The sequence below is a fragment of the Mastigoproctus giganteus genome, chromosome 8 (genome assembly GCF_048544385.1).
Source record: "Mastigoproctus giganteus isolate SK-2022 chromosome 8, ASM4854438v1, whole genome shotgun sequence".
Lineage (NCBI taxonomy): Eukaryota > Metazoa > Arthropoda > Arachnida > Uropygi > Thelyphonidae > Mastigoproctus > Mastigoproctus giganteus.
In genome coordinates, this window is record NC_143582.1 from 138,936,280 (window position 1) to 138,962,041 (window position 25,762).

The window sequence follows — 25,762 nt, forward strand, 5'->3', positions numbered from 1 at the left end:
ACCGGGGTTCGAACCCGTGACCACCAAACACGGAGGATGCGGAAAGCCACCGCATATCCCCCCCCGGGGCAACATGGCCTTAGTTGCTAATGCTCCTAAAAACCAAAAAATAACAAAAAAATAATAACAGGAAGATGGGCTGAGAGGTGGCAACTGAAGTTTAACACTGACAAATGCAAAGTACTGCATATGGGTAGCTGTAACCCCAGAGTAACGTACCAACTATTTAGTATGCAGTACTACACTCAGAGTAGTGGAGAATGAAAAGGAGCTGGGGTAATTATGCAGTCAGATATGAAGTTTTCTGAGTAGTGCAGACAGTCTGCCAGAGCAGCTCATGGGGTCATGTTAATGATATACAGGAATTTTATTAGCAGGGATAAGGTGATTATCCTCTAGTATAGGGAAATGGTCAGGCCACACTGCATACAAGTCTGGAGGCATCATTTTAGGAAGGATGTAGAGCTGCTAGAATGAGTACAGAAAAGGGCAACGAGATTGGTGAGGGGAACAAAGGTTGCTTTTACCCAAGAAAGGCTATGTTCTACAAATTGCAGTGTCTGGAGACTAGGCACCTGTAAGGTGATCTGATTGAGGTGTATAAGGCCTTAAATGGTTTGAGCAAGCTCAATGCTGATGGAATTCTTTCTCTTGTTCAGATTACGCACTTTGTGGGGGGACATAAATTCATTGATGAAAAACAATTGTGGAATAGATGTGCAGAAATTTTCCATTGGTCATTGTGGTAGTTGATAGCTTCAATAAATTCAAGGAAGAACTGGACAAAAATAATTTGGAGTGAATGGATGGGTGAAATGGGCAGTTTTTTTTTTTTTTTTTTGCTGATGCTGTATAAGCTTGCTTTCTTGCATCATATGTCACTATTAATGCTAAATTCAAATATCCTCAATTAATTCAGAATAAAGATGTGTTTTGATTTTTGTTGCTTCTTTTAATACAATTGGAGTGATACCATCACTCCAATTATATTAAATTTACCTTGCCTTGTGGGGAATCACAATGATTCCCCACAAGGACAGGTTTTGATGATTTTGTTGTGTTCAACATAATGGAATGAACCTTGATCTCCTTCATTTTCTAAAAGTTAATTTTCTGTTCTTCAAGATTTTTATAGCTCAGGTCCTCCATGGATTCTTCATGTGTGAAGTCAGTTGCTGTATAATATATTATGATTTTAGGTAGGGCTTTCTTTGGTTGATCTATGATTCCTATCTTGGTGATCACCATGTAACTGTGATATCAAGCTGGCTGTTTGTCTCTACAAGGACACCTTTATTTTGCAGCTTAGTTGGCATAGTACAAAGTCTTACATAACGAGTGGCTATCTGCCACTCATTATGTAAGACTCATTGTTGGTTTTGATTCCCATCAATAGCTAGAATTTCTAAATTCTTCTTTGATAAAGGCTCTAGTTATCCAATCTCAAGTAGGGAAGTAGGGTACCTCCATTATTAGATGTTTTTCAGTCCATGTAAATTAGCCTATGAATGAACACACACACACACACGCACGCACGCACGCACGCACGCACACACACACACACACACACACACACACATCAGACATAATGCACATACAGTTATGAATATATGTGTATTACATCTGTATAAGTGTGCTTTTGCAGCCTATTTGCATGTTGTGGAGCTGTTTACAGTTGGGGCCCATTAATACCAATATTTATTTTATTATTATTTTTTTAAGCCCTAACATTCTCCTTTAGATTTTGGTAACCTGAAGTTTGAGTAAGCTGGTTTTGTGAATGCTGTTCTCATATAACTTTAATATTATAATGGGAATCTTCTGGCCTGCAGAATTATCCACGGTTTGTTTATTCCTGTTATTTGTATTTCTTTCCTCCCAGGACTTCTTCAAATGAAGGTCTTGTTTGTAAGTCTGTGATATTGTGAATTTAATCTTTAACCTTTCCCACTTTAACCTTAAGTTACTCATTTTTTATGAGCAAGTCAGTTATTGCTTTAACGATCACCATAAACATGTCTAAAGTGCTACAGAGGAGGTTTTACTTTAAAAAAAATGTCTTTTTTAAATTATTACCCTCCTGTGCAGCACTTTAGACATGTTTTTTATCACCTTTTCCAATATTTGGAAGTTTTGAAAATTATTGCCCTTATTACCTTCAGTGATGGTTAGTAAAATGTCAATTTGTGATCAGACACAGCCAAAATGAATCAATGTCAGTCAGTCACTGGAGGCCAGAAACTCTTCCATGACACACAGTTAGAGAATGTAACAATTAGATGCACTGCCATAAAACAAAGCAAGCATGCTTCAATACTTGTACACAAGAGATACTGCTAAATTGAAATTCTTGTTTTTCAGCACTGAATATTATTATTGAGAATAGGTTTAACTGTCTACCTTTTTCTGTTTTCACAATAACAGAGAAGAGATTTCTGAAATTTTCAGTAGAAAAATCAAAGAAAACACGTTTCTTGAAAAGTACTGGGAGTTTCAGCCATGGGAACACAGTAGATGAGGAGCACAAAATTGCTGAATCTGTATGGATCTTGAAGACCACAGACCACCCCCAGATGCATATTAAAGATGTACTCATGCAGAGATCACTTAATCACAGATGCCAGCTTCTGACTTTCAAAACGTTGGAGGTCAGGTAACTGTAAGCAACAGGATAATGGGAAATTTTTGGGCTAAAACAGATTTATGCAAAAAAGCAGTTTGTTACAAAAAAACAGGAGGAATACATATTTTTTAGAGAAAATAGGAGATATTTTAATTAAACATTAAATTTCACTGACAACATACAAATTTTATGTAAAAATATAGGCACAGGATTGTTTATCAGTACAGCAGCTTTTATATATTAGATTACCTAGGATTTTCTATCTGTGAATTTCTGTTTGACATCAACTGATTCTAATTACTTTGAAGATACTGTGCAGCTTTATCCCCTTCAGAAGTGTTCAGTTAAAGTTTTCTTCAATAAGAATGGACCTGCTTTCTAAACTTAGTTGTCAGGAACATTTTCAAAGCTTTACCAGAAAGAGATGTGAACTCCGTTTTTGTTTTTCTCACCTGGCTGAATATTCTCTCACACTTAGCCCTACTATGAGGAAGTAATAAAATGCCAAACATGACTTGGGATGATTTGTTATATTTCAAGCTTCTTGTCAGTTAAACCAAGAACCACCGAACATCAATTCTTTTTTTTTTTTCTGGTTCTCACACTGAAACTGACGGAACTGATGCTGCTACATCTATTGCTTCACCTATTTCTTTGTGCGCCTCTGTAGCCAGTTGGGAAGGAGCAGCAGTGCGTAGCACATGCTTCTTGATTAGACTGGGATTCGAGCCCGTCACTACCAAATACGGAGGATGCAGAAAGGTCAGGGAATGATCACCGCATATTCCCGGAGCAATATGGCCTTAGTTGCTAATGCTCCTAAAAACCAAATAACAACAACCTATTTCTTTATCTTTAATAACACCAAGAAGTAGTGGAAATTTATCTACAAAATTTTTCAAATTTGAAAATGATGCACTTCCAATTGATGAAATTTATGCTACCTCGGCATTCATAAAAACATAATTTTTCAATGGGAACTTGGGCACCAATATAGTCATATGTAGCCATAAAGTACTCCCTCACGAGAAAAATAACAGATTCTTCTTTTTTTGTTTTAGATTCTCCATGATATAGGCAGTGTAGAAATGCCTATGATTAACCTGGAATCATCTTTCTGGTTTAGTCTGCTACAGTAATCAACTCTCAAATGGAAGTGAAAGATTTAAAAAGTGTTGGTAAAAATAAATTTGTACATAACATTCTTCAAAATATGTAAGAGTAAGACCTTAGCAAATGGACGTGAGCTATGTTTAGATTTTCAAACACTGGTACTTCACTTTTTAAAGAAACAAGAAAAGTGCTTTATTCAAACCAGAAGAGATAGTCATGAACAGACTTTCTGCATAAGTGAGGATAACATGCAATTATCAGCTTGCTTGGCCTGTTTAAGATTGCTTTACCAGAAGTTTGTAATTCAGAAATATTTTTCTTGAGTTCATCAATATGTCTTCTTTCAAAATTTTTGGATCATGAAATGGATTTGAACATCAGTCAGTGTCACTCACTAGTGATTACTTGTACTTTTCAATTTAGTAACTCAGAAAAAAGGCCCATATTGCTTTCCTCACCACTTCTAACCTCTTCATTAAACAGATTGTCAAAGGTTACTATTGTTTTTATCAGTCTAGTTACATGTTTAACTGAAGACACCCAATGTACACACACATTCATTTCAAAATTTTCAGTTCAAAATCTTTTTAACTTCAGGCATGAATCAGGTGAAATTGTTTAAATATATCTTTTCTTTTAGCACTTTTCTCTAGATAGTTCAATGTTTACCAAGTATTCATACATTTTTCATCCACAGGAAGGCTTGCACTCCTCAGCATTCAAATTAATAAGATGACAAGGCCAGCCTATTACCACTCAGTGCTCAATTTCCTCTTTTAATAAACTTGCTACTCCAGTTTTAGGCCTAGCATAATAGGCACATTATCATGCTAGACAGATTTATTAATAGTATTGGACAGATTAAAACTGTCCAATACTATTAATGAATTCTATCTTTGAAAGTACTATTATTATTATTATTATTATTCATTTGCAGTCAGTATATTCCACTGGTTGAACCAAGCTTTATATGCAAAGGTTCTTCTTCCACCTTTGAATATAAAGCTTGGATTAATGAAAAATTTTGCTAAGACCCTGGATAAAGAAGAAAGTGGATTCTGCTAAGCTTGTTTGTTTGTTTGTTATTTGGTTTTTAGGAGCATTAGCAACTAAGGCCATATTGCTCTGGTGATATGCGGTGGTCATTCCCTGACCTTTCCGCATCCTCCATATTTGGTGGTCACGGGCTTGAACCGTGGTCTAATCAAGAAGCGTGTGCTACGCACTGCTGCTGTTGCTCCTGCCCACCTGGCTACGGAGGTGTCACTAAAGGAAGCGTTTCCCAAATTAACAGATGCAAAACTGAAAGATGGAATTTTCACCAGTCCTCAGAATTATAGAAACTCAAATACAGAAATATATATACATAGAAACTCAAATAAAGAAATATATATACATAGAAACTCAAATACAGAAATATACAGGGTGTCTCAAAAATACATGGCATAACTTCAGGAATGAGTTCCTCATAAGTAGACAATAAAAACATTTTATATCAACATAGTTCTGGAAATGCTTGGTTTCCGAATTATTAACCGCAATGTCTTATCTCCGCAGGTGATTTCCTTCATCACAAGGTACTGACATAATCTGGTGGTTTTCCATTCTGACCATATGCTCAAATCAGGAGCAAGCAGATATGCACTTTATGTACAGTTTGGCAGACGGCAATGCTCTGGAGGCTCGTCGTTTGTATCACGAAAGGTTCCCAGAACGAAGATGTCCAGACAGGAAAACGTTTGAAGGTATACATCAAACATCATTATACATCATTTTAGTGGAATTACCACCCTTGTGAACATGGGACCTTTACACCTCATGCTGCCAACAGAGGATGACCAAGATCTACGATTCCTGAAGTAGAGGGGTGAACCAACTGCCTGGCTTCCATGCTCAACTGATTTAAACCCACTAGATTTCTTCTTGTGGGGCCATTTAATGTCATTGGTGTATTCAACTCCGGTAGCTGATGTGGAAACTCTCCACAATTGAATTGTGGCAGGTTGTGAGACAATACAAAAAATGCCAGGAATTTGGCAATGTCTTCACGAGTCCGTGAGACGTCGATGTGAGGCCTGTATTCAGGCAGAAGGTAGACATTTTGAACAATTACTATAAGGTGATGTGAACAGTTAAGTGTCATAGACAGACCTTCAAAACTTGGAAACCAAGCATTTCCGGAACTATGTTGATATAAAATATTTTTATTGTCTACATATGAGGAACTCATTCCTGAAGTTATACCGTGTATTTTTGAGACACCCTGTACATATAAAAACTCAAATACAGAAACTCTTCAAAGATGTTGAACTAGCAGCTTGGCGATCATTTAAAGCAGTTGTGCATGGATTTCAGAAAAGAAGATAATTTGAATCTCTGGTGCTGGTGTAAAATTTACTGCAATGTTATAAAAATATGGGCTGCCAAATGTCTTTGATAATTCATTTTCATCATTCCCATCTCATCATTTGGGAGGTATAAGTGATAGCTAAGTGCAATGCTTTTCTAAGGACATAGCCATGATGCAAATGCAGTACAAAGGTTGTTGGGATGCTACCATGATGGGCAATTGCTACTTATTTCTTAAAAGGGAAAGCAAAACAGTCTATAAGAAAAACTCTCCAAGTGGCAAATATTTCCAAGGAAAGAGAATGTATGTAATATGTTATATGTAATGAGCAAACAATTTTAGTATATCTTGCAATGAAGAAGTGATGGAGACAATTTTGGTATTTCTGAAATTAGTGGATCAGTTCCTTTAGAATCTGCACTTTTGCTTCAGAGGGGGAATTTTTTGTTGTTGTTGTCAGTTAGTGTTATTTTTACTTTCTTTTTATGGTTGTATGTTGTTGATAGCAGATGTCCTTTCAATTAAACAGCTCTGTAATTAAAGAAAATAGAGAACTATAGAGACTAGCCTCCTTATTATGAGGTACCCCTATATTATTAATCATCTAAAAAACATGTAACCAGGTTTTACTGCATGGGCCCACGAGTACATTTATTAAAAATGGCATATAGACAATGAAATATAAAAAACATTTACTTACATTAGTTCATAATTTCTTCTTATTGTTTCTGGTATTTTGGGTTTAGTTACTCTTACAGCCTGAACATAAAGACCTGGGGCCATTATATTTAAATCTTTTTGAAGAGCTGTTTTCAGGTTCTCATCTATCTGATCTAGGATTTAAAATCAATATGACAAAGGTTTGAAAAATTTAGAAATATTAAGACAAGTGTTTGAAAAATCACTGGCTATGAGCATAATTGGTTACAAAGTTATTTTATTAAAATTCACTTTTAAATACAGGTTGTCTCTAAATTATTCACCTGATTACAAATCTTGATTAAAATTTTATGGTAATAGATATCTTAAGTTTGCTGCAGTTATCAAAGCAACTCAATGAGTTTGCAACCTTAAGCCCAGCAAGCATTGCAACAGTACAGCATTAAAATGGCAACGGTGCAGGAGAAAGCTGTTTGTTATTTGGTTTTTAGGAGCATTAGCTCCTAAAAACCAAATAACAAACAGTGCTACGCACTGCTGCTCCTGCCCACCTGGCTACGGACGTGTCCAGGAGAAAGCAATGTTCAGTGACTGTAAAGAGACATTTTTAGTGGAATTTCAGATCCACCAACCGAACAATCAATGAGGCAATGGCTGAAACAGTTTCAAAAAACTGGCAGTGTGCTGCACCATAAAGGTGCAGGCAGGCCTAGTGTATCTGCAGATAAAAAATTTTGGAAATTCAGAAAGTGTTTACCCGAAGTCCTATAAAATCAATTTGCTTGGGAAACCTGTAGCTGCAAATACCATGAGCAACACTGCACAGGGTGGTTTGCAAGAGATTAAACATTATGTTTACAAAGTGTAGATCATCCAGGAAATTAAACCACAATGAGAGGAATTCGCTGTTCACATTCTTAACCATATTGATGAACTTGAGCATTTTCTGGAAAATATCATTTTCAGTGATGAAGCAATATTCCACCTGTCTGGTAAAGTTAAAGACACAATTGTCACATATGGGGATCTGAAATTTCCCACTCAATTCATGAACACAGCATGATATTCCTAAGGTAAACATGTGATGCACACTGTCCTTCAGCCAGATGATTTAGCCATTTTTATTCCATGAAAACATTGTGAACTCTACAGATTACCTAGATATGCTGAATTGTATGCTGCAGCTCAGCTGGAAGATATGCAACTACGTGTGTTCTATTAACAGTATGGGGCACCACCACACTGGAGCTTGTATAGCATGATTTCCTCAATAAAAAATTTCCTGACCAGTGGATTAGCTGGGATGGTCCCATTTCATGGCCTCCTCATTACCCAGGTATTACCTATAGGTTTCTTTGTATAGGGAAAATTAAGGACAAAGTATATGCAAAAAAGTTGACAACATCAGAATAAAAGACTGTACTGAACAGGCAGTGATTATTTTTCAAGGGATGCTTCAAAACACTTGTAATGAAATTGGCTATCACCTTGATGTTCTATATGCTATCAAAGGTGCTCATGTGGAGGTTTACTGAAGTGCAGTTGTGTGATAAGAAGTTCTTTGAGTTGCTTTATTAAGTGTAGCAAACTGTTTTACAATATCTATTACAATAAAATTTTAATCTAGCTTCATAATCAGGTGAATAACTCGTAGACATCCTGTATATCAGAATTCAAACAGATAAATATTATTTAAAAAACTATTAGTCAACTGTTTAAACATGTAAAAATTATTGTTACTTGCATAACACCTCGTTATTTTCAAACATAATGAGTTGAGTTTGAAAGATGCAGACATTGAATAATTGGAGTTTTTATTTATTTATTTTTTTTTAAGTTTGGAGTGGTGTGTAAATTGCTATTCAGATAAAAACAGGATTGGAAATGTAACTTTACAACTTTCAGGATACTTAATTTTAAATCACAGTTAAAATCCACTATGACAGAGTTTTAGTGGCTACAGAATTTTGATGTGGCAGACATCAATTCAATAATCAATCTCCTCCCACATGCAGCACAATGTGTTAGGTATGACATTAGTGATAGCTTCAATACTCTTGTTCTTTTTCTTACTCGTATTTTGTGGTAAGAGTGATTAGAACAATTCTTTGGCAAGTCCACCAAGTCCAGTGAAGCCAGAACTAGTGAATGAAGAGCTAGGAATGTGGTCTACCTCAACTAGTCATGGACCAAGGAAATTATTATTCAAAAATTTTTTCTGTACTATTGTATGTTTCCCTAAAATTGTCTCTCTAATCCACAACTACAGTCATAAGTAAAAAAATGATACTTTGTGTTTTAGCTTTTTTTAAAAATATGAAATAGTTTTTAAATGTAGAATTCCCTTACTTCAGTTAGAGCTAGTTATATGAGTATATTTATATTAGTCATATAAGTATGCATGCATTATATGGTAAAACACAAAAAGAAGTCAAAAACTGTGCCTGCATTTGAATTATACATTATAAAATCAAAAGTTCACTTACCAAAGAGATTAATATACACCTCTTGCAAGTTATGAATACTACAGAACTGATTCAGTTCATGATGAACTTTGTTGAAGATCAATGCTTTGTCATAGTCTGCAGTATAATTTTTTACAATATCATAAACTGGAAAAAAAAAAAAAAAAAAATGTAAAATTATTCGTAAATTAAAATATATAAATCTTACAGAATTTGTCAAATAAGAGAGCACAGCTTCAAATGAGTCTCACTGTAGTGAGACTCATTTGAAGTAGAAAGTGAGACTCACTAGAACTAGAAAGCAGAGAAATAATTCTCTGTAGAGAATTATTTCTCTGCTTTCTAGTTCTAGTACAGAAATATTGATGGTTAGTTTTGAATGTAGAAATTCTCATGTTGTTGTTCAAAATTCTTAGAACAACACATAAGGTAGGATCAAATGTTTTTCCAGGGAATAGTTGCATTTTGAAGCAAGAGAATTCTCAAGTTCCAGACTTTGGATCTGAAATTAAACATCTCTGATAGCATATTTACTTTCTATTAAAATACAGCCATAAGACTGTTTTCCAGTACAGTATGCTTTCAAACATTAGTACACCAAGGATTTTTCTTCATATGGATTTCTGTTTGGATTGTCTTTCAGACATCAACTGATCATAATTGTTTCAAGAAATATACTGCTGCAGATTCCACCGATTGCTAATTACTTTCGGAATGGGACCTTCTTAATGTTTCTGAGGAAGAAATTGCTGAAGAACTTAAAGCACAACGTGTTGTCGGTGCTAAGAGAATTATGACCAAACAAGATGGTGTCCTTACACCCACAAGAAATGTTATCCTTACCTTCAGCAGTCCAAATCTCCCAGAATCAGTAAAAGTTGGCAACATTTCCTGTAAGAGCCGACCTTATATACCAAATCCACTTAGATGCTTTAAATGCCAGAAGTATGGTCATTCTCAAACAGCATGCCAAGGTAAGACAATCTGTCCCCTGTGTGGCTCATCAGACCATTCCCAAACTGAATGTACAGCAGCAATGCCAAAGTGTCCCAAATGCCAGGGTACTCACCCCGCATATTCTAGAACTTGCGAATTATGGAAAATCGGAAAGAAAATAATGAAGTACAAGGTAGAGAAAAATGTATCTTACCAAGAGGCACGTAAACAGATATTAAATGTGATGCCTGCCAAAACATATTCCAATGCAGTCAAAAACACTAAAGAATTTTCTACAGACTTATATTACTATTCCTCCTAAATTATTTCTTACTCAATGGGCTAGATCCATCCTTGCGGATGGTGAGACACTGACAGCAACAAAGACAAAGAGTCCATCAAATGTTACTAATACAAAGCCATCCAAGCCACAAGACGTTCCCAACTCAGGCACATTATCAAAGGAGAAAGATGCTCATTGTACACAAAATAAACCAACTGAACGAAATATGGAAATCGATGAGAAGTTAAATAATGAAGATGCTGTTCTCCTGCTTCATGCTGATGATGAGATGGATATTACTCGCCCAGTCTTTTCAAAATGAGAGAAATATAAACAGGATTGAGGGAAAAACAAACGATCAGATCAATCCACCTAACCTAAACCAAAGTAATGCAGAAAATTATTCAATGGAATTGTAGAGGACTAAGAAGCAATCTTGACAAATTAAAATACTTAATGCACCAGCATGATCCTGCATCTTTTTGTCTACAGGAAACTTATTTATCATCAAATTATACCCCATACTTCTCACTGTATACGCTATATAGACGTGACAGATGTTCTGAGTCTCCAGCAAGAGGAGGAGGAGTAGCAATATTAGTTCGTAGTAATGTACCATCGAAACTTGTTCAGCTTTCCACTAATCTAGAAGCAGTAGCTGTTCGTATTGTTCTTGGAATTAATCTCACTCTTATCTCCATTTATATTCCACCAAACGTTTCATGTTCCATTGCAGAACTTGACAACTTACTTAATCAAGTGCCCCAACCTGTATGCTTTCTAGGTGATCTAAATGCTCATCATCCTTTGTGGGGTTTCCCGAACATAGATTGTATAGGGAGGATGATCGAAACTGTACTTGATAACCATCACTTAACACTACTGAATGCCGGCGTGCATACTTATATCCACTTGCCTACAGGTTCTAGCTCTGCTCTGGATCTATCCATATGTTCCTCGTCCATTTATCCTAGTTTTGATTGGACAGTATTAACTGACTTTCACAACAGTGATCACTTTCCTATAATTTTCAAAATACAGACGGATACAAACTATACATCTAACCAAAGAATTACGTGGAATTTTCATGGAGCTAACTGGGAGAAGTTTTCGAAAACAGTGAAATTTGATAACTATTTGATTCTTACTGCACCTATTAATAATGCCACTAGACATATAGTAGAAGAATTACTTGGAGCTGCTGTCAGCGCAATACCAAAAGTTAACCTTAGGAAACAAAGGTATAAGAGTTGGTGGACAAGGGATTGCTATCTTGCCAAAAGGAAACAAAACAAAGCTTGAAACATTTTTCTCCGAAATGCTACAATGAATAACCTTATAAACTATAAACGGCTGAAAGCTGAAGCACGCCGAATTCATAGAAAAGCTAAACAGGATGAGTGGATTCGATTCAGTTCTACCATCTGCAGAAACACTGACCCCAGAATAATTTGGAGAAAGATCCGCATTCTCAGTGGAAAGTGTCAACAAACCAAAGCCCAATCCTGTCTTGGAAAGGAATAGATATTTCTTCTCCAACTGATATTGCAGAGGTTTTAGCAGAAACATTTGCAGTCACTTCATCATCTCAATCTTATGAAGACTCATTTAGATGCAAAAAAATATCAGTGGAAAAATATAAAATTAACTTTGTTACAAAACAATCTTCGCTATGAATGAACTCAACGAAGCTCTCCAGAATTCTAGAAATAGTTCTGCTGGACCAGATGGTATTTTCTACATAATGCTTCGCCACCTCAACTCAAACTCAAAATCTATACTACTGAAATTTTACAATAGAATCTTTGAGGAGAATGTTTACCCTGATACATGGCATCAGTCAGTTGTGGTAGCCATAGCGAAACCCGGTAAAGATGCTTCCTCCCCCAATAGTTATCGTCCTATATCTTTGACCAGCTGTTTAGGAAAGATAATAGAAAAGATGGTTCACAAGAGACTTGTCTGGATTGTTGAAGATCAAGATGCTATATCATGCCATCAATTTGGTTTCCGCCGTAACAGGAGTACAACTGATGTCTACATCAAGGTTGAAGCTCACATTCGAAATGCTTTTCTTAAAAAACAGCACATGGTAATGATAACTTTCAATATTACCAAAGCATTCGATACAACCTGGAGATATGGAATCCTCCAAGACTTATACAAACTTGGAATTAGAGGTAACCTGCTAGATTCATTCAGAATTTTCTTCACCTCAGGACCTTTCAAGTAAGATTCCAGAATGAGATGTCCAAAATTCACACACAAGAAGGAGTACCTCAGGGATCGATTTTAAGTGCCACACTCTTTGCATCATGTACCAGTAGCATTATAAGAGACATCCCAGCGACGGTAGAAGTTTATATGTATGCAGACGATCTTGCTATTTCCTGTCAATCGTCGAACATGGCTACCATTGAAAGACAACTACAGATAGCAATAAACAAAATTGAAACTTGGACAGAAAGCAACGGCTATCAATTAACCGAGGGGAAAACAGCAGCAATACACTTCTGTAAATTACGATCGCTTCATCAGAACCTGTATTAAAACTGAAAGGCAGAGAAATACCGATTCCATAAGATTATTGGGTCTGAACTTAGACACCAAATTAAATTTCCGTAAACATGTAACCTATTTACGAACTACGTGCCTCCAGAAACTAAACATCCTTCGTGCAGTATCCTCAACATCTTGGGGTGCTGACAGACAGTCATTGCTGAATTTATATCGTTCTCTAATCTGGTCACGATTAGCCTATGGAGCTATAGTATATGCATCAGCTAAAAACAGCATCTTACGGTCTGTGAACACCATTCAACACAGTGCCCTTAGATCAGCACTAGGCGCCAATAGAACCTCGCCAGTACAAACTTTTACATAGAAGCACACGACCCTCCCCTTTATCTTAGAAGACAACGCCTACTCTGCCAATACGCTGCCAAAATAAGAAGCTTTCCAACTCACCTCTGTTGGGTATACCTCAACCAACCTTTATGGCCAACACTTTATGAATCCAAGCCTAATGAATCCAGACCTGCTGGGATTCGTCTTCTAGAAGTAATAAAAAAGTGGAAACTCGATCTCAACAAAATTGCGGAAAGTGCAAATATGCCTTTAACTCCATGGAATAGACATCATATAAACATTGATCTTTACTTTGCGCAGTGGCCAAAAAATACCATTCCACTATGTAATATCCGACAACACACTGGGAAACTCATAATCTATACGGATGGATCTAAGACCCAGTCACATGTAGGTACAGCAGCCGTGTTCCCTTCGCATGTAATTTCAAAATCTCTTCCAGTTGAGTGCAGCATTCTATCTGCAGAACTGTATGCTATACAGCTTGTATTAAGTGAAATATGTCAACAGTCGTCCCTCTCGGTCTTAATATACTCGGATTCACTCAGTGCTATTTCAGCCATACAGGGTAAATGACATTCTCGTCATCCTCTTCTACAAGAAATTGGCTTTCTAATCAACTGCTGTCAAAAGAAACACTCTGATATAACTCTTTGCTGGATCCCAGGACACTGCGGAATAGAAGGCAATGAAAAAGTAGACATTGCAGCTAAGTCAGCATCAGAACTGCCAAACAGAACAAGGACAGTTCCACACACTGATTTTAGTCCAATCATTATTAGAGAAAGTGAAAATGAATGGGCCCAAATATGGAAAAATGAAGTCAACAATAAACTACAGGAAATAAAACCTAATCCTAATATGGAACTCCAGCATCAGAGAGAGTCGCAGAGAAGAAGTAATACTTGCCAGACTGAGAATTGGCCATACTCATCTTACTCATTTTCATCTATTGACAAACAAAAATCCCCCACTCTGTGTTCAATGTCAAGTCCAGCTTTCAGTAAAACACATTCTTTTGGTATGCCCTCGATTCAGAAATTCCAGATTCCTTTGTTTTCAGAGTTCATACAATAACCAGAATCCAGTTACCCTTCAACAGATCTTAGACAATAATGCAAATATACATGAATTGTTTAATTTTATTTGGCAAATCAGATTTGATAAACAAATCTGAAAAAAATGTTTGATTTACATTAAAAACTTGGAAAGACACATCTTGACCATTGATGCCCTTGTGTCTTAAAACCATTAATCAACAACAACAACAGCTAGGTATAGAGTGTTAAGAAATTAGGCAACTCAGTGTTTTGATAGGCATCTATGAGAGTTTGAGGTTTAGAGTAGATGACCTCAAAGAATTAAAATGGGTGGTCCATCAAGCTCTCAGCTGCCCAACTCAGGCAACACAGAGGCAATCTTCAGGTCAGAATGCACTGGTCCCACAGAAGCTAGTTATTGTCAGTGACTCAATTGTCAAGGAAACGGGAAATATTTTGTGCAAAAAAAGGTAGGTGGAATAGGACCAAGGTATGTCTGCCAGGGGCAAAAGCTGATGACGTGGAGCAGATATCATCTTTTAAGGGCACAAAAAGTGATATTGTTGTACACGTTGGCACTAATGACATTAAGAGTAGGAGATCTGTGAACTTACTTAACAAGTATAGGTCAATGTTGAAAAAAAACTTGCAAGTTAGGGTTAAGTTTTAAAGTATCTGCAATTCTGCCCAGACATGATGGGCAATTCTGCAATTCTGCCCAGACATTCAGCCTCCAGAGAGATTGTGCAAGGCTCATGGGGTAGAAATTTTCTCAGCGTGGTCTGTGTGTTAAATAGAAAGGGTGCAAAATTATTCACCAATGCTATAGAGGCAATGTAAGGTGGGTTGGAAAACTGCTAACTTGGGGAATTCACAGACAATTCTTAACAGTAGCTGCAGGCAAAGGTGAAAGTGACCCTTGCACTGCTTCTATTGGATTGGACCTGGAAAGAGAGAGGTTGGTTTTTTTTTTTTTTTTTTTTTTTTTTTGATTTGGTAGTTATTGGCGCATCGGCTTCTGTGGCCATATTGCACCTCCCAAGGTTTTTGCAGTACTTTGATCCAAGCCCGAGGCGGGAATCGAACCCGCGACCTTTGGGTTGCCGGGCAGGTACTTTACCCACTCGGCTAGCCCGGTCGGCTGAGAGAGGTTGGATATTTCAAGAACTGCTGGGAGTCATCATGGAACAAGTAAATACATGAGTTGTGTTAGGGTAACTAAGAGTAAGAACAGGTACATGAATACTTGCATGTACACTAATGCCAGGAGTATAGTAAATAAATTTGATGTATTTGAAGTGCTGGTCAAGATATCAAAGGCAGATATTATTGGGATTTAAGAGATTGGTGTCAGACAGATATAAGGAATACAAAATTGGAATTTGGGGAGTACAATGTGTACAGAAAGGATACACAGGATAGGAAGAAAGGAGGGGTTCACTGTTAGTTAAGAAACACAAAATCTAAGGAAGTGCATCCAGTTGACACAGATGGACTGTGCAATGTTGAGTCAGTTTGGTGTGACATAAGCATTGGGAAAGCAAAAATGAGAGTAGGAGTATGTTATAGACCTAATGACTCTGATGAGTAAAATGAACAACTGTACAGAGAAATAGTTTTTTTTTGGTAGTTGTTGGCACATAGGCTTCTGTGGCCATAATGCACCTTCCAAGGTTTTTGCAGTACTTTGATCCAAGCCCGAGGTGGGAATCGAACCCGCGACCTATGGGTTGCCAGGCAGGCATTATACCCACCCGGCTAGCCCGGTCAGCAGAGAGAAATAGTGGGCCAGTAAATCAGAATGTCTTATAATAGAGGATTTTAACTTCCCAGATATTGACTGGAACTTGTGGGTTGGTCACTCACACATTAGCAAGATATTTGGTATTTACTGGATAATTGTTTTCTACAACACCATGTTCGAGAGGCAAGGAGAGGGGAGTGATCTGATTATCAGCAGTGATTATTCATGCATTAAGAATTTGGAGATAAAGGAACAACTAGCAGGGATAAGGAGGTGATTATTCCCTTGTATAAGGCAACGGTAAGGCCACATCTTGAGTACTGTATACAGGTCTGGAGGCCTCATTTCAAGAAGGATGTAGAGCTGCTGGAACGGGTACAGAGAAGGGCAACAAGATTAGTAAATGGAACAAAGGGTTGCTCTTACGAAGAAAGGCTTAAGTTTTGCAAATTACAGAGTTTGGAGACTAGGCACCGGCGAGGTGATCTGATAGAGGTGTATAAGGCTTTGAATGGTTTGAGCATGCTCAATGCCAATGGGATTCTTCATCTTTCTCAGAATAATCACCTCAGAGGGCATAAATTCAAACTGAGGAAGGACGGATGTCGGATAGATGTGTGGAAATTTGCCTTTGGCCAGCGGGTGGTTGGTTGGTGGAACCGACTTCCATCACTTGTTGTTGAAGTTGATAGCCTAAACAAATTTAAAGCTCAACTGGACAGGTATTTCGAACGAACGGAGGGGTGAAATGGGAGTGGGTTTTTTTTTTTTTTTTTTTTGGCTGATGCTGAATAAGCTTGCTTTCTTGCATCATATGCCTCTGCTAATGCTAATGCTAACTAGGGGGCAGTGAGCATAGTCTACTGATGTGGGATTTACTTAAAGATGTAACTACCATCAAGAGTAAAAGAAAGGGTTTTTGTAAAGGTGACTACAGTGGTCTCAGGCAGTTTTTAAATTCTATACAGTGGGATCAACTGATGATGTTAAAAACAGTGAATTCTAAATGGGAGGCCTTAAGGGAATTAATTTTGGAAGCCATGAGGGTTTTTATACCAACTAAAAAATATTGTTCAAGGTTTAGGCCTAAATGGATGGCAGATGAACAAATTAGACCCATGGCAGAGAACAAAAAGGCATGGGATGCATATAAATTATCAGGTGACGCAGAAGCCTATTGTCGATATAAGCTAGTCTGTAATCATGTCAGAAAGGAGGTTAGGCAAGTGAAGGCAAATTATGAGAAATCTTTGGCAAAGGATGCAAAGAAAAACAGAAAATACTTCTATACGTATATAAACTCTAGAAGGAAGGGGATGTATCAGATTGGTCCACTTGATATCAATGGTTCAACTGTTGATGACCGTACTCAGAAAGCTGACAAACTGAATGAGTATTTTGCATATATGTTCACAAATGAGGAATTTTGTAAGGAAGTGGAGGATAGAAGTTTATTAAACTCTAACAGGGTGCTAAATGATTTTGTTATAACTGAGAGCAAAGTGGAGCAGAGATTGTTGAACATTAGAAAGGCACTGGGGTGGATGGGATCTATCCAGTTATATTAAAGGAGACAGCAAAGAAAGTAAGGAAACTCTTAGCCATAATTATAAGCGCATTCTTGGATTGAGGGATGGTTCCCATGGACTGGAAATGTGCATATGTATCTCCAATTCACAAAGGGGGTTCACAGACGAGTAATTACAAACCTGTTAGTTTAAGTTCTGTTCCGGAGAAAATAATGGAGTCACTGGTTAAAGAACCATTGCAGGATCATCTAGAAAAGACTGCAGTAATAATTCAGACACTGCATGGGTTAGGTAAGCAGAAGTCTTATTTGACCAATCTGATTGGATACTATGTTGTGGTCACTAAGGAACTTTATGCAAAAAATAATTTTAATATCATATATTAGGATTTCAGGAAATCTTTTCATACTGTCGCACATGGAAGATTATTGCACAAATAAGCGCAGTATAGTATTAAGGGCAAGTTGCTACAATGGATAAAGGGCTGGTTGAGTGGGAGAAAACAGAGTATTAATCAATGGACACTACTCTTAGTGGATTAATGTTATTAGTGGAGTCTGCCACTGTTCAGTGTTGAGTCCATTGTTGTGTTGTTTTGTATATTTATCAATGATATTGATGAAGGTACATCAGGCTTAATGTTAAAGTTTGCTGATGATACAAAGATTGGTAGGGCTTAAGTTACCAATGACAGTATGCTACTGCAACAGATCTAGAAAAGTTGGGTAGATGAGCCGAAAAGTGGCAACTGAAGTTTAACATTGACAAATGCAAAGTTCTGCATATGGGTAGCAGTAACCCCAAAGTAATGTACCAACTGTGCAGAACTACACTCGGGTTAGTAGAGAATGAAAAAAGATCTAGGGGTTATTGTGCAGTCAGATATGAATTTTCTGAGAGTGCAAGCAGACTGCCCGAACAGCTCATGGGGTCTTGACAATGATTTACAGGAATTTTGCTAGGAGAGAAAAGGTGGTAATTATCCTTTTGTATAAGGCAATGGTCAGGCCACACCTTGAGTACTGAGTACAGCTCTGGAGGCCTTAATGTTAGGAAGGATGCAGAGTTGTTAGAACGAGTACAGAGAAGGGCAACAAGACTGGTGAGTGGAACGAAGGGTTAGTTTTACCAAGAAAGGCTTAACTTCTGAAAATTGCAGTGTCTGAAGACTTGGCACTGCAAGGTGATCTGATTGGGGTGTATAAGGCTTCAAATGGTTTGAGCATTCTCAATGCTAATGGGATATTTCCTCTCGCTCAGATTACAAACTTGATGGGCATAAACTCAAATTGAGGAAAGACAATTGTAAAATAGATGTGCAGAAATTTGCCTTTAGCCAGTAGGTAGTTGATTGCTGGAACAAACTTCTATCAGTCATTGTGGAAGTTAAAAGCTTAAATAAATTGAAGGAAGAAGTGGACAAACTTTTGGAGTAAATGGATGGGTGAAATGGGAAGAGTTTTCTTTTTTTTTTGGCTGATGCTACTGCAACAGGATCTAGAAAATTTGGGCAAAGGAGCTGAGAAGTGGTAACTGAAGTTTAACATTGACAAATGCAAAGTACAGCATATGGGTAGAAGTAACCCTACAGAAATGTGCCAACTGTGTGGTACTATACTTAGGGTGGTAGGAAATGAAAAAGATCTGGGAGTACAGATATGAAGTTTTCTGAGCAATGCAGACAGGCTGCCAGAGCAGGTCAATGATATACAGGAATTTTGCTAGTAGGGAAAAGAAGGTGATTATCTCTTTGTATAAGGCAATGGTCAGCCCATGCCTTGAGTACTGCATACAGATCTGGAGGACTCATTTTAGGAAGGACGTAGAGTTGCTTGAGCTTGTATGGAGAAGGGAAGGGCAACAAGATTGGTGAGGGAAAAGAAGGGGTCCTCTCACCAAGAAAGGCTTAAGTTCTGCAAATTGCAGCGGCTGGAGACTAGGCAACTGCGAGGTGATCTGATTGAGGTGTATAAGGCTTTGAATGGGTTGAGCATGCTAAATTCTAATGGGATTCTTCTGCTTGCTCAGATTACGAACCTGAGAGGGCATAAATTCTAATTGAGGAAAGACAGTTGTAGAACAGTTGTGCGGAAATTTCTCTTTAGCCAGTAGGTTATTGATTGAACAAACTTCCCTCTGTCGTTGGGGAAGTTGATAGCTTAAATAAATTCAAGGTGGATCTGGACAAACTTTTAGAGGGAATGGATGTGTGAAATTTTTTTTTTTTTTTTTGGCTGATACTACATAAGCTTATACACTTGCTTTCTTGCATTATATACTAATGCTAATGATGCTCTTCCACAACCATTTTTTTTTTGCTATCAGGAAACATATTTCTGAACAATGCATCTGCATGACCAGCACAACTCATATGAGAATTATGTTCTATGATAAAAGATGCAAATAAATATTTAGCACATATGACATCATCAGCAGGGAATGCTAATCTATTTTTGCATTTCTTTCTATGCATTGCACACATGCTTATTTGTTTGTAAATGTCTGATTATTTTTCATTTTCCACTGCTTGAAATTGAAATTTCACATCTACATATAGTACACAAGGAAAACATGTTTCCAGACCTTGCAATACATGAAAAGACTTGCATATATGTTTTCTGAAATTTTAGGCTGCATTTCTTTGGAATCTTACCGATTGCTAATTACTTTCACAATACACAGACAAAGTAATGAAACTATGCAGTCACACATAACAGGGAACAATGATGAGAGTTTCTCACATTTCAAATTGTAAATAGGAATGCAATACAGACCAGTATGCACGACAAGCAATTTCTTAAATGAAACTAAGCAGAAATTCACAGAATTGTTTTTTTAAATTATGAATTTAATGGCAAAGCTAGTTTTACTAGTTTGGATCAAAAAGAATCTTGAGTTGGCAGGTATATAATGAGTATCACCTTATTATGTAAAAAGATATGTTGCAGTTCGTTTTGAATTAGGTATTAGTATTAGTCATATGGTGCAATAGAAGCCACATAATTTTGTTGCACTGGTCAAAGCTACATGGGCTCTGTAGTTTTGGGAACGTATACTTTGCATGTGCACCAATGCCAGGAGCACAGTATGTAAATTTTATAAATTTGGAGTAGTGATTAAATCATCAAATACATATTTTATTGGAGACATGGTGTCACTCTGACAATAAGGGATACAGAATTTGAACATGAAGAGAAATGAGGCCTCCAGACCTGTATACAGACCAGTACTCAAGGTGTGGCCTGACCATTGCCTTATACAAGGGAATAATCACCTCCTTAAACCTGCTAGAAAAATTCCTGTATATCACTGACAAGACACCATGAGCTACTGTTGCAGCCTGTCTGCACTGCTCAGAAAACTTCATATCTACCTGCACAATTACCCCCAGGTGCTTTTCATTCTCTACCACTGTCAGTTTAGTACCACAGAGTTGATACGTTGCTCTGGGGTTACTGTTTCCCATATGTAGTACTTTACATTTGTCAATGTTAAACTTCATTTGCCACCTCTCAGCCCATCTGCTCAATCGTGTTGCAGCAGCATAGTGTCAGTAGTGTCCTTAACAACCCTGCCAACCTTTGTATTGTCTTCAAACTTGGACATTAAGCTTGATATATCATCATCAAGGCTTTATCAATATAATTTATAAATACAGAAAACAATGGACCCAACACTGAACCCTGAGGTACTCCACTAATAATGTTAGTCCACTGATTACCACTGGGCAGTGTCCATTGATTACCACTCTCTGTCTTCTCCCCCTCAACCATCCCTTTATCCATAGCAGCAATTTTCGTCCAATGCCACACTGCTCCAATTTGTACAGCAGTCTTCCATGTGCAACAGTATCAAAAGCCTTCCTAAGATCCAAATATATAATATCAAAGTTATTCCCTTCATCCAGTTCTTTTGTGACTGCATCATAGTATCCAATCAAATTGGTCAGGCAAGACTTTCCCTTAATAAAACCATGCTATGTCCGAGCTATAACTGAAGTCTTGTCTAGATGATCCTGCAGTGCTTCTTTAACCAGTTCCTCCATTAATTTTCCTGGAACAGAAGTTAAACTCACAGGTCTATAATTATTTGTGTCAGCCTTTGATCCTCCTTTGTGAATTGGGGTCACATTTGCACATCTCCAGAACTATGGGTACCTCCCCTGAGTTCAAAGAAGCTCTCATAATTATAGATAAGGGTTTGCTTATTTCCTTTGCTGCCGCCTTTAATATAACTGGACAGATCCCATCCACCCCAGGTGTCTTTTTTATGTTTATCCTCAACAATTTCTCCTCCACTTTCCTCTCAGTTATCACAAAATCATCTAGCTCACTGCCAGAGTTTACTTCACCTCTGGCATTCCACTTCCTGAATAACTCCTCATGTGTGAATGTAGTTGCAAAATACAAAATACTCGTTTAGTTTGTTAGCCACCTGAGCAGGATTCTCAACTGTTGAACCATCAATATCCAGTGGACCAATCTGATTCATCCCTTTCCTTCTAAAGTTTACATAGGTAAAGAACTCTTTTATGTTTCTCTTTGCATCCTTTGTCAAGGATTTCTCATAATTTGCCTTTGCCTGCCTAATCTCCTTTGTGACTTGGTTACAGACCAGCTTATATCTATCATAGGCTTCCATGTCACCCATTAATTTATATGTATCCCATGCATTTTTCTTCTCTGCCATATGTCTCATTGGTTCATCTGACATCCATTTACAAAAAACATACCAACATACATTTACATACCAACTAAGAAACCTTGAACAATATTTCTTAGTTGGTATGTAAAGCCTAGTAGCTTCCAAAATAAGTTCTTTGAATGCTTCCCATTTTGAATCTGCTGTTGGTAACATCATCAGTTGGTCCCACTGTATAGAATTTAAATACTGTCTCAGACCATCATAGTCGCCTTTATGAAAGCAATAACCCTTCCCTTTACCCCTGATGGTAGTTACCTCTTTGAGTAAATCCCACTTCAGCACACTGTGATCACTGCCACCTAGTGGTTCCTTTATCTGCATATTCTTAATGCATGAAGAATCACTACTGATAATCAGATCAAGAGTATTACTCCCTCTAGTTGCCTCCCGAACATGCTGATGCAGAAAACAATCATCCAATAAATCCACAAAAGCCTTGCTAGTGTGAGTGACCAACCCACAAATTCCAGTCAATATCTGGGAAATTAAAATCCCCCATTAAAAGACTCTCCGATTTACTGACCCACTCTATTTCCCTGTACAGTTTCTTATTATATTCATCAGTCATAGCACACACTCTTACTCTCAATTTTGATCTCCCAATGCTTATGTCACACCAAACTGACTGACACTGCACTGTCCAGCAATGTCAACTGGCTTCACTTCCTTGGATTTTATGTGTTTCTTAACTAATAGCATAACCCCTCCTCCCTTCCTGTCCTGTCTATCCTTTCTGTACATATTGTATTCCCCAAATTCCAGTTCTGCATTCCTTATATCTGTGTGACACCACATCTCTGATATCCCAACAATATCTGCCGTTGATGTTTTGAGCAATACCTCAAATTCATCAAATTTATTTACCAAACTCCTAGCATTGGTGTACACGCAAATATACATGCACCTGTTCCTATTCTTAGCTACCCTAACACAACCCATGTGTTTACTTGTACTGCAATGACTCCCAGCAGTCTCTGAAATATCCTGCATCTTGTATTCCAGGCTGCTGCTCATTCCAATAGAAGGAGTGGAAGAATCACTTTCACCTCTGCCAGTGGCTACTGTTAATGTATTGGTCCTTGTATCCCCCCAAGCGAGCAGTTTTCTGACCCACCTAACACTGCCTCAATAGCATTAGCAAATATTCTTGCACCCTTTCTATTTAAGTGTATCCCATCTCTGTAGAAGCAGTCTCTCCTGTTAACAACATAACAAATAACTATACAGAAATATGGTGTGACATTAAATCAGAATGTTTTATTATTTGGAAATTTTAACTTTCCAGGTTAATATTGACTGGAAATTGTGGGTGTACAGCAGTGATTCTTCATGCATAAAGAGTCTGCAGGTAAAAGATCCACTGAATGGCAGTGATCACACTGTGGAATTTACTTAAAAACAACTACTGTCACTGGTAAAGGGAAGCGGTGAATTTTACTTTCATAGCGGTGAATACAGTGGCCTCAGATAGTTTTCAAATTCTCTGAATTAGGACTAACTGATGATGTTAACAACAGCAAATTCTAAATGGAAAGTATTCAGGGGAATAATGATAGAAGGTACTAAGCTTTTCAAACCAACTAAGAAATAGTGATCAAGGCTTAGATCTAAGTGGATGTCATATGAACTAATGAGACTTGTGGCAGAAAAGAAAAATGCATGGGATGCATATAAATTATCAGGTCATACAGAAGATATAAACTAGTCTGCAATCAAGGCACAGAGGAGATTTATCAAAGCTAAGGCAGATTATGAAAAGTCTCTGGCAAAGAATGCCAAGAAAAGAATTTTTAAACAGTAGAAGGAAGGGGGGGTCGAATCACACTGATCAACTTGATATTGATGGTTTAACTGTTGATGATCCTGCTTGGGTTGCTGACAAACTGAATAGATATTTTCAGTTTGTCACATTCAAGCATGAGGAATTCTTTGGGGAAAAGGAAGCCATAGGTTTATCAAACTCTAACAAGGAAATAATGATTTTGTGATAACTGAGAGGAAAGCAGATGAGAAATTGTAAAAGATAAACAAAAAAATATATGAGATGGATGAGAGCTATTCATTTATATTAAGGGAGGTAGCAAAGGAGGTAAGCAAACCTTTAGCCATGATTATGAGAGAATATTGGGATTTGGGGGGGGGGATCCCCTGTGTGACTGGAGAAGTGTGAATGTGTTCCCAATTCACAAAGAGGGATCAAAAGGTGACATTAAATAATTACAGACCTCTTAGCTTAAATTGTGATCCAGGAAAAATAATGGAGTCAGTGGTTAAAGAAGTAATGTAGGACCATCTACACAGGAGTGCAGTTATATTTCAGTCACAGCATGGATTTCTTAATGAATAATCTTTTCTGAACAATCTGATTGGATACCATGATGCAATAACAAAGTAACAGGAAGGAAACAATTTTTATATCATATACTCTGATTTAAGAAATGCTTTTGATAATGTTGAACATAAAAGACTACAAATTGGAGCAATTTGGCATTTAAGGCACATTACTGCTATGGATAAAGGGATGATTAAGACAGACAATGGTTATTACTGGACACTGCTCTTTGTGGACTAATATTATTATTGGAGTCCCCTAGGATTCAGTGCTGCACCCATTGTTGTTTTCTGTATTTAGTAATGATACTGATGAAGGTATATCAGACTTAATGTCAAAGTTTACAGATGATACAAAGGTTGGTAGAGTGGTTAATGGCAAGGTCCTGCTTATGGGCAGCAGTAATCTCAGATTAATTTCTTCAAGGGCAACAATCCCATTCCTTAAGCTTTCTCATATAATCATCAGAACCCCAAACTGGAACTTAAGCCTCTCTCTCTCTCTCTCATTCTGCAATAAATGCACACAAAGATATTCCCTTTGGCCAATATCACATTCCACTACAGATAAATCCACAAAAAGCAATAAGTAGCACAATGAATGCAGCTGTGATACTCAAGAGAACAGCCATCAACAGTTTTCTCCCAAGCCAAAGCATTCCTGCTACTCTGAGCTTTGTAATTTGCTGCTCTTGTCTGAGACATGATTCTAATAAATTTTATTTAAAATTGCTGCACAATTCAAGAGATGAAAATACAACAACACAACCCAATTCCCAGATTTGGATACACAATAAGTACTATGCTCTTTCCCCTGATGGTATCTCCACCTTGTCGTGGTGGGGAGACTTGCATGCTTGGATGATCCTGAGAGCTATGCCAGTGGTAGCATAGCTACCAGTAGGACCTGCCAAGCTGGACAGGTTAAAAGTCTTTCAGGTTGGGAGGGATTGAGCATAGGACCAACAACCCTATCTCGTAAAAAATATATCCACTGCAAAACCGAAACAGCTGAGTAAACAAACTGCCTCTCTGGTACTAAGACCCTGGCTATGGAAAAAAGGACTACAATTTGGATTGCAAAATGTAAGAAGTCTTTTAGAACTGGTGCACTCA

General features: G+C 37.5%; 1 protein-coding gene across 1 annotated transcript in view; it reads right to left on the bottom strand.

Annotated features, from left to right (window-relative positions):
• The window catches only part of LOC150081851 (erlin-2-B-like), a 269,808-nt gene that overhangs the window by 113,716 nt on the left and 130,330 nt on the right, over positions 1-25,762 (bottom strand). Inside the window, exons 7-8 of the mRNA XM_090379753.1 lie at positions 9,233-9,358; positions 6,787-6,919 (exon numbers count right to left, since the gene is read on the bottom strand). Coding sequence (XP_090235879.1) covers positions 6,787-6,919; positions 9,233-9,358 — 259 coding nt within the window. The remainder of the gene's footprint in view (positions 1-6,786; positions 6,920-9,232; positions 9,359-25,762) is intronic.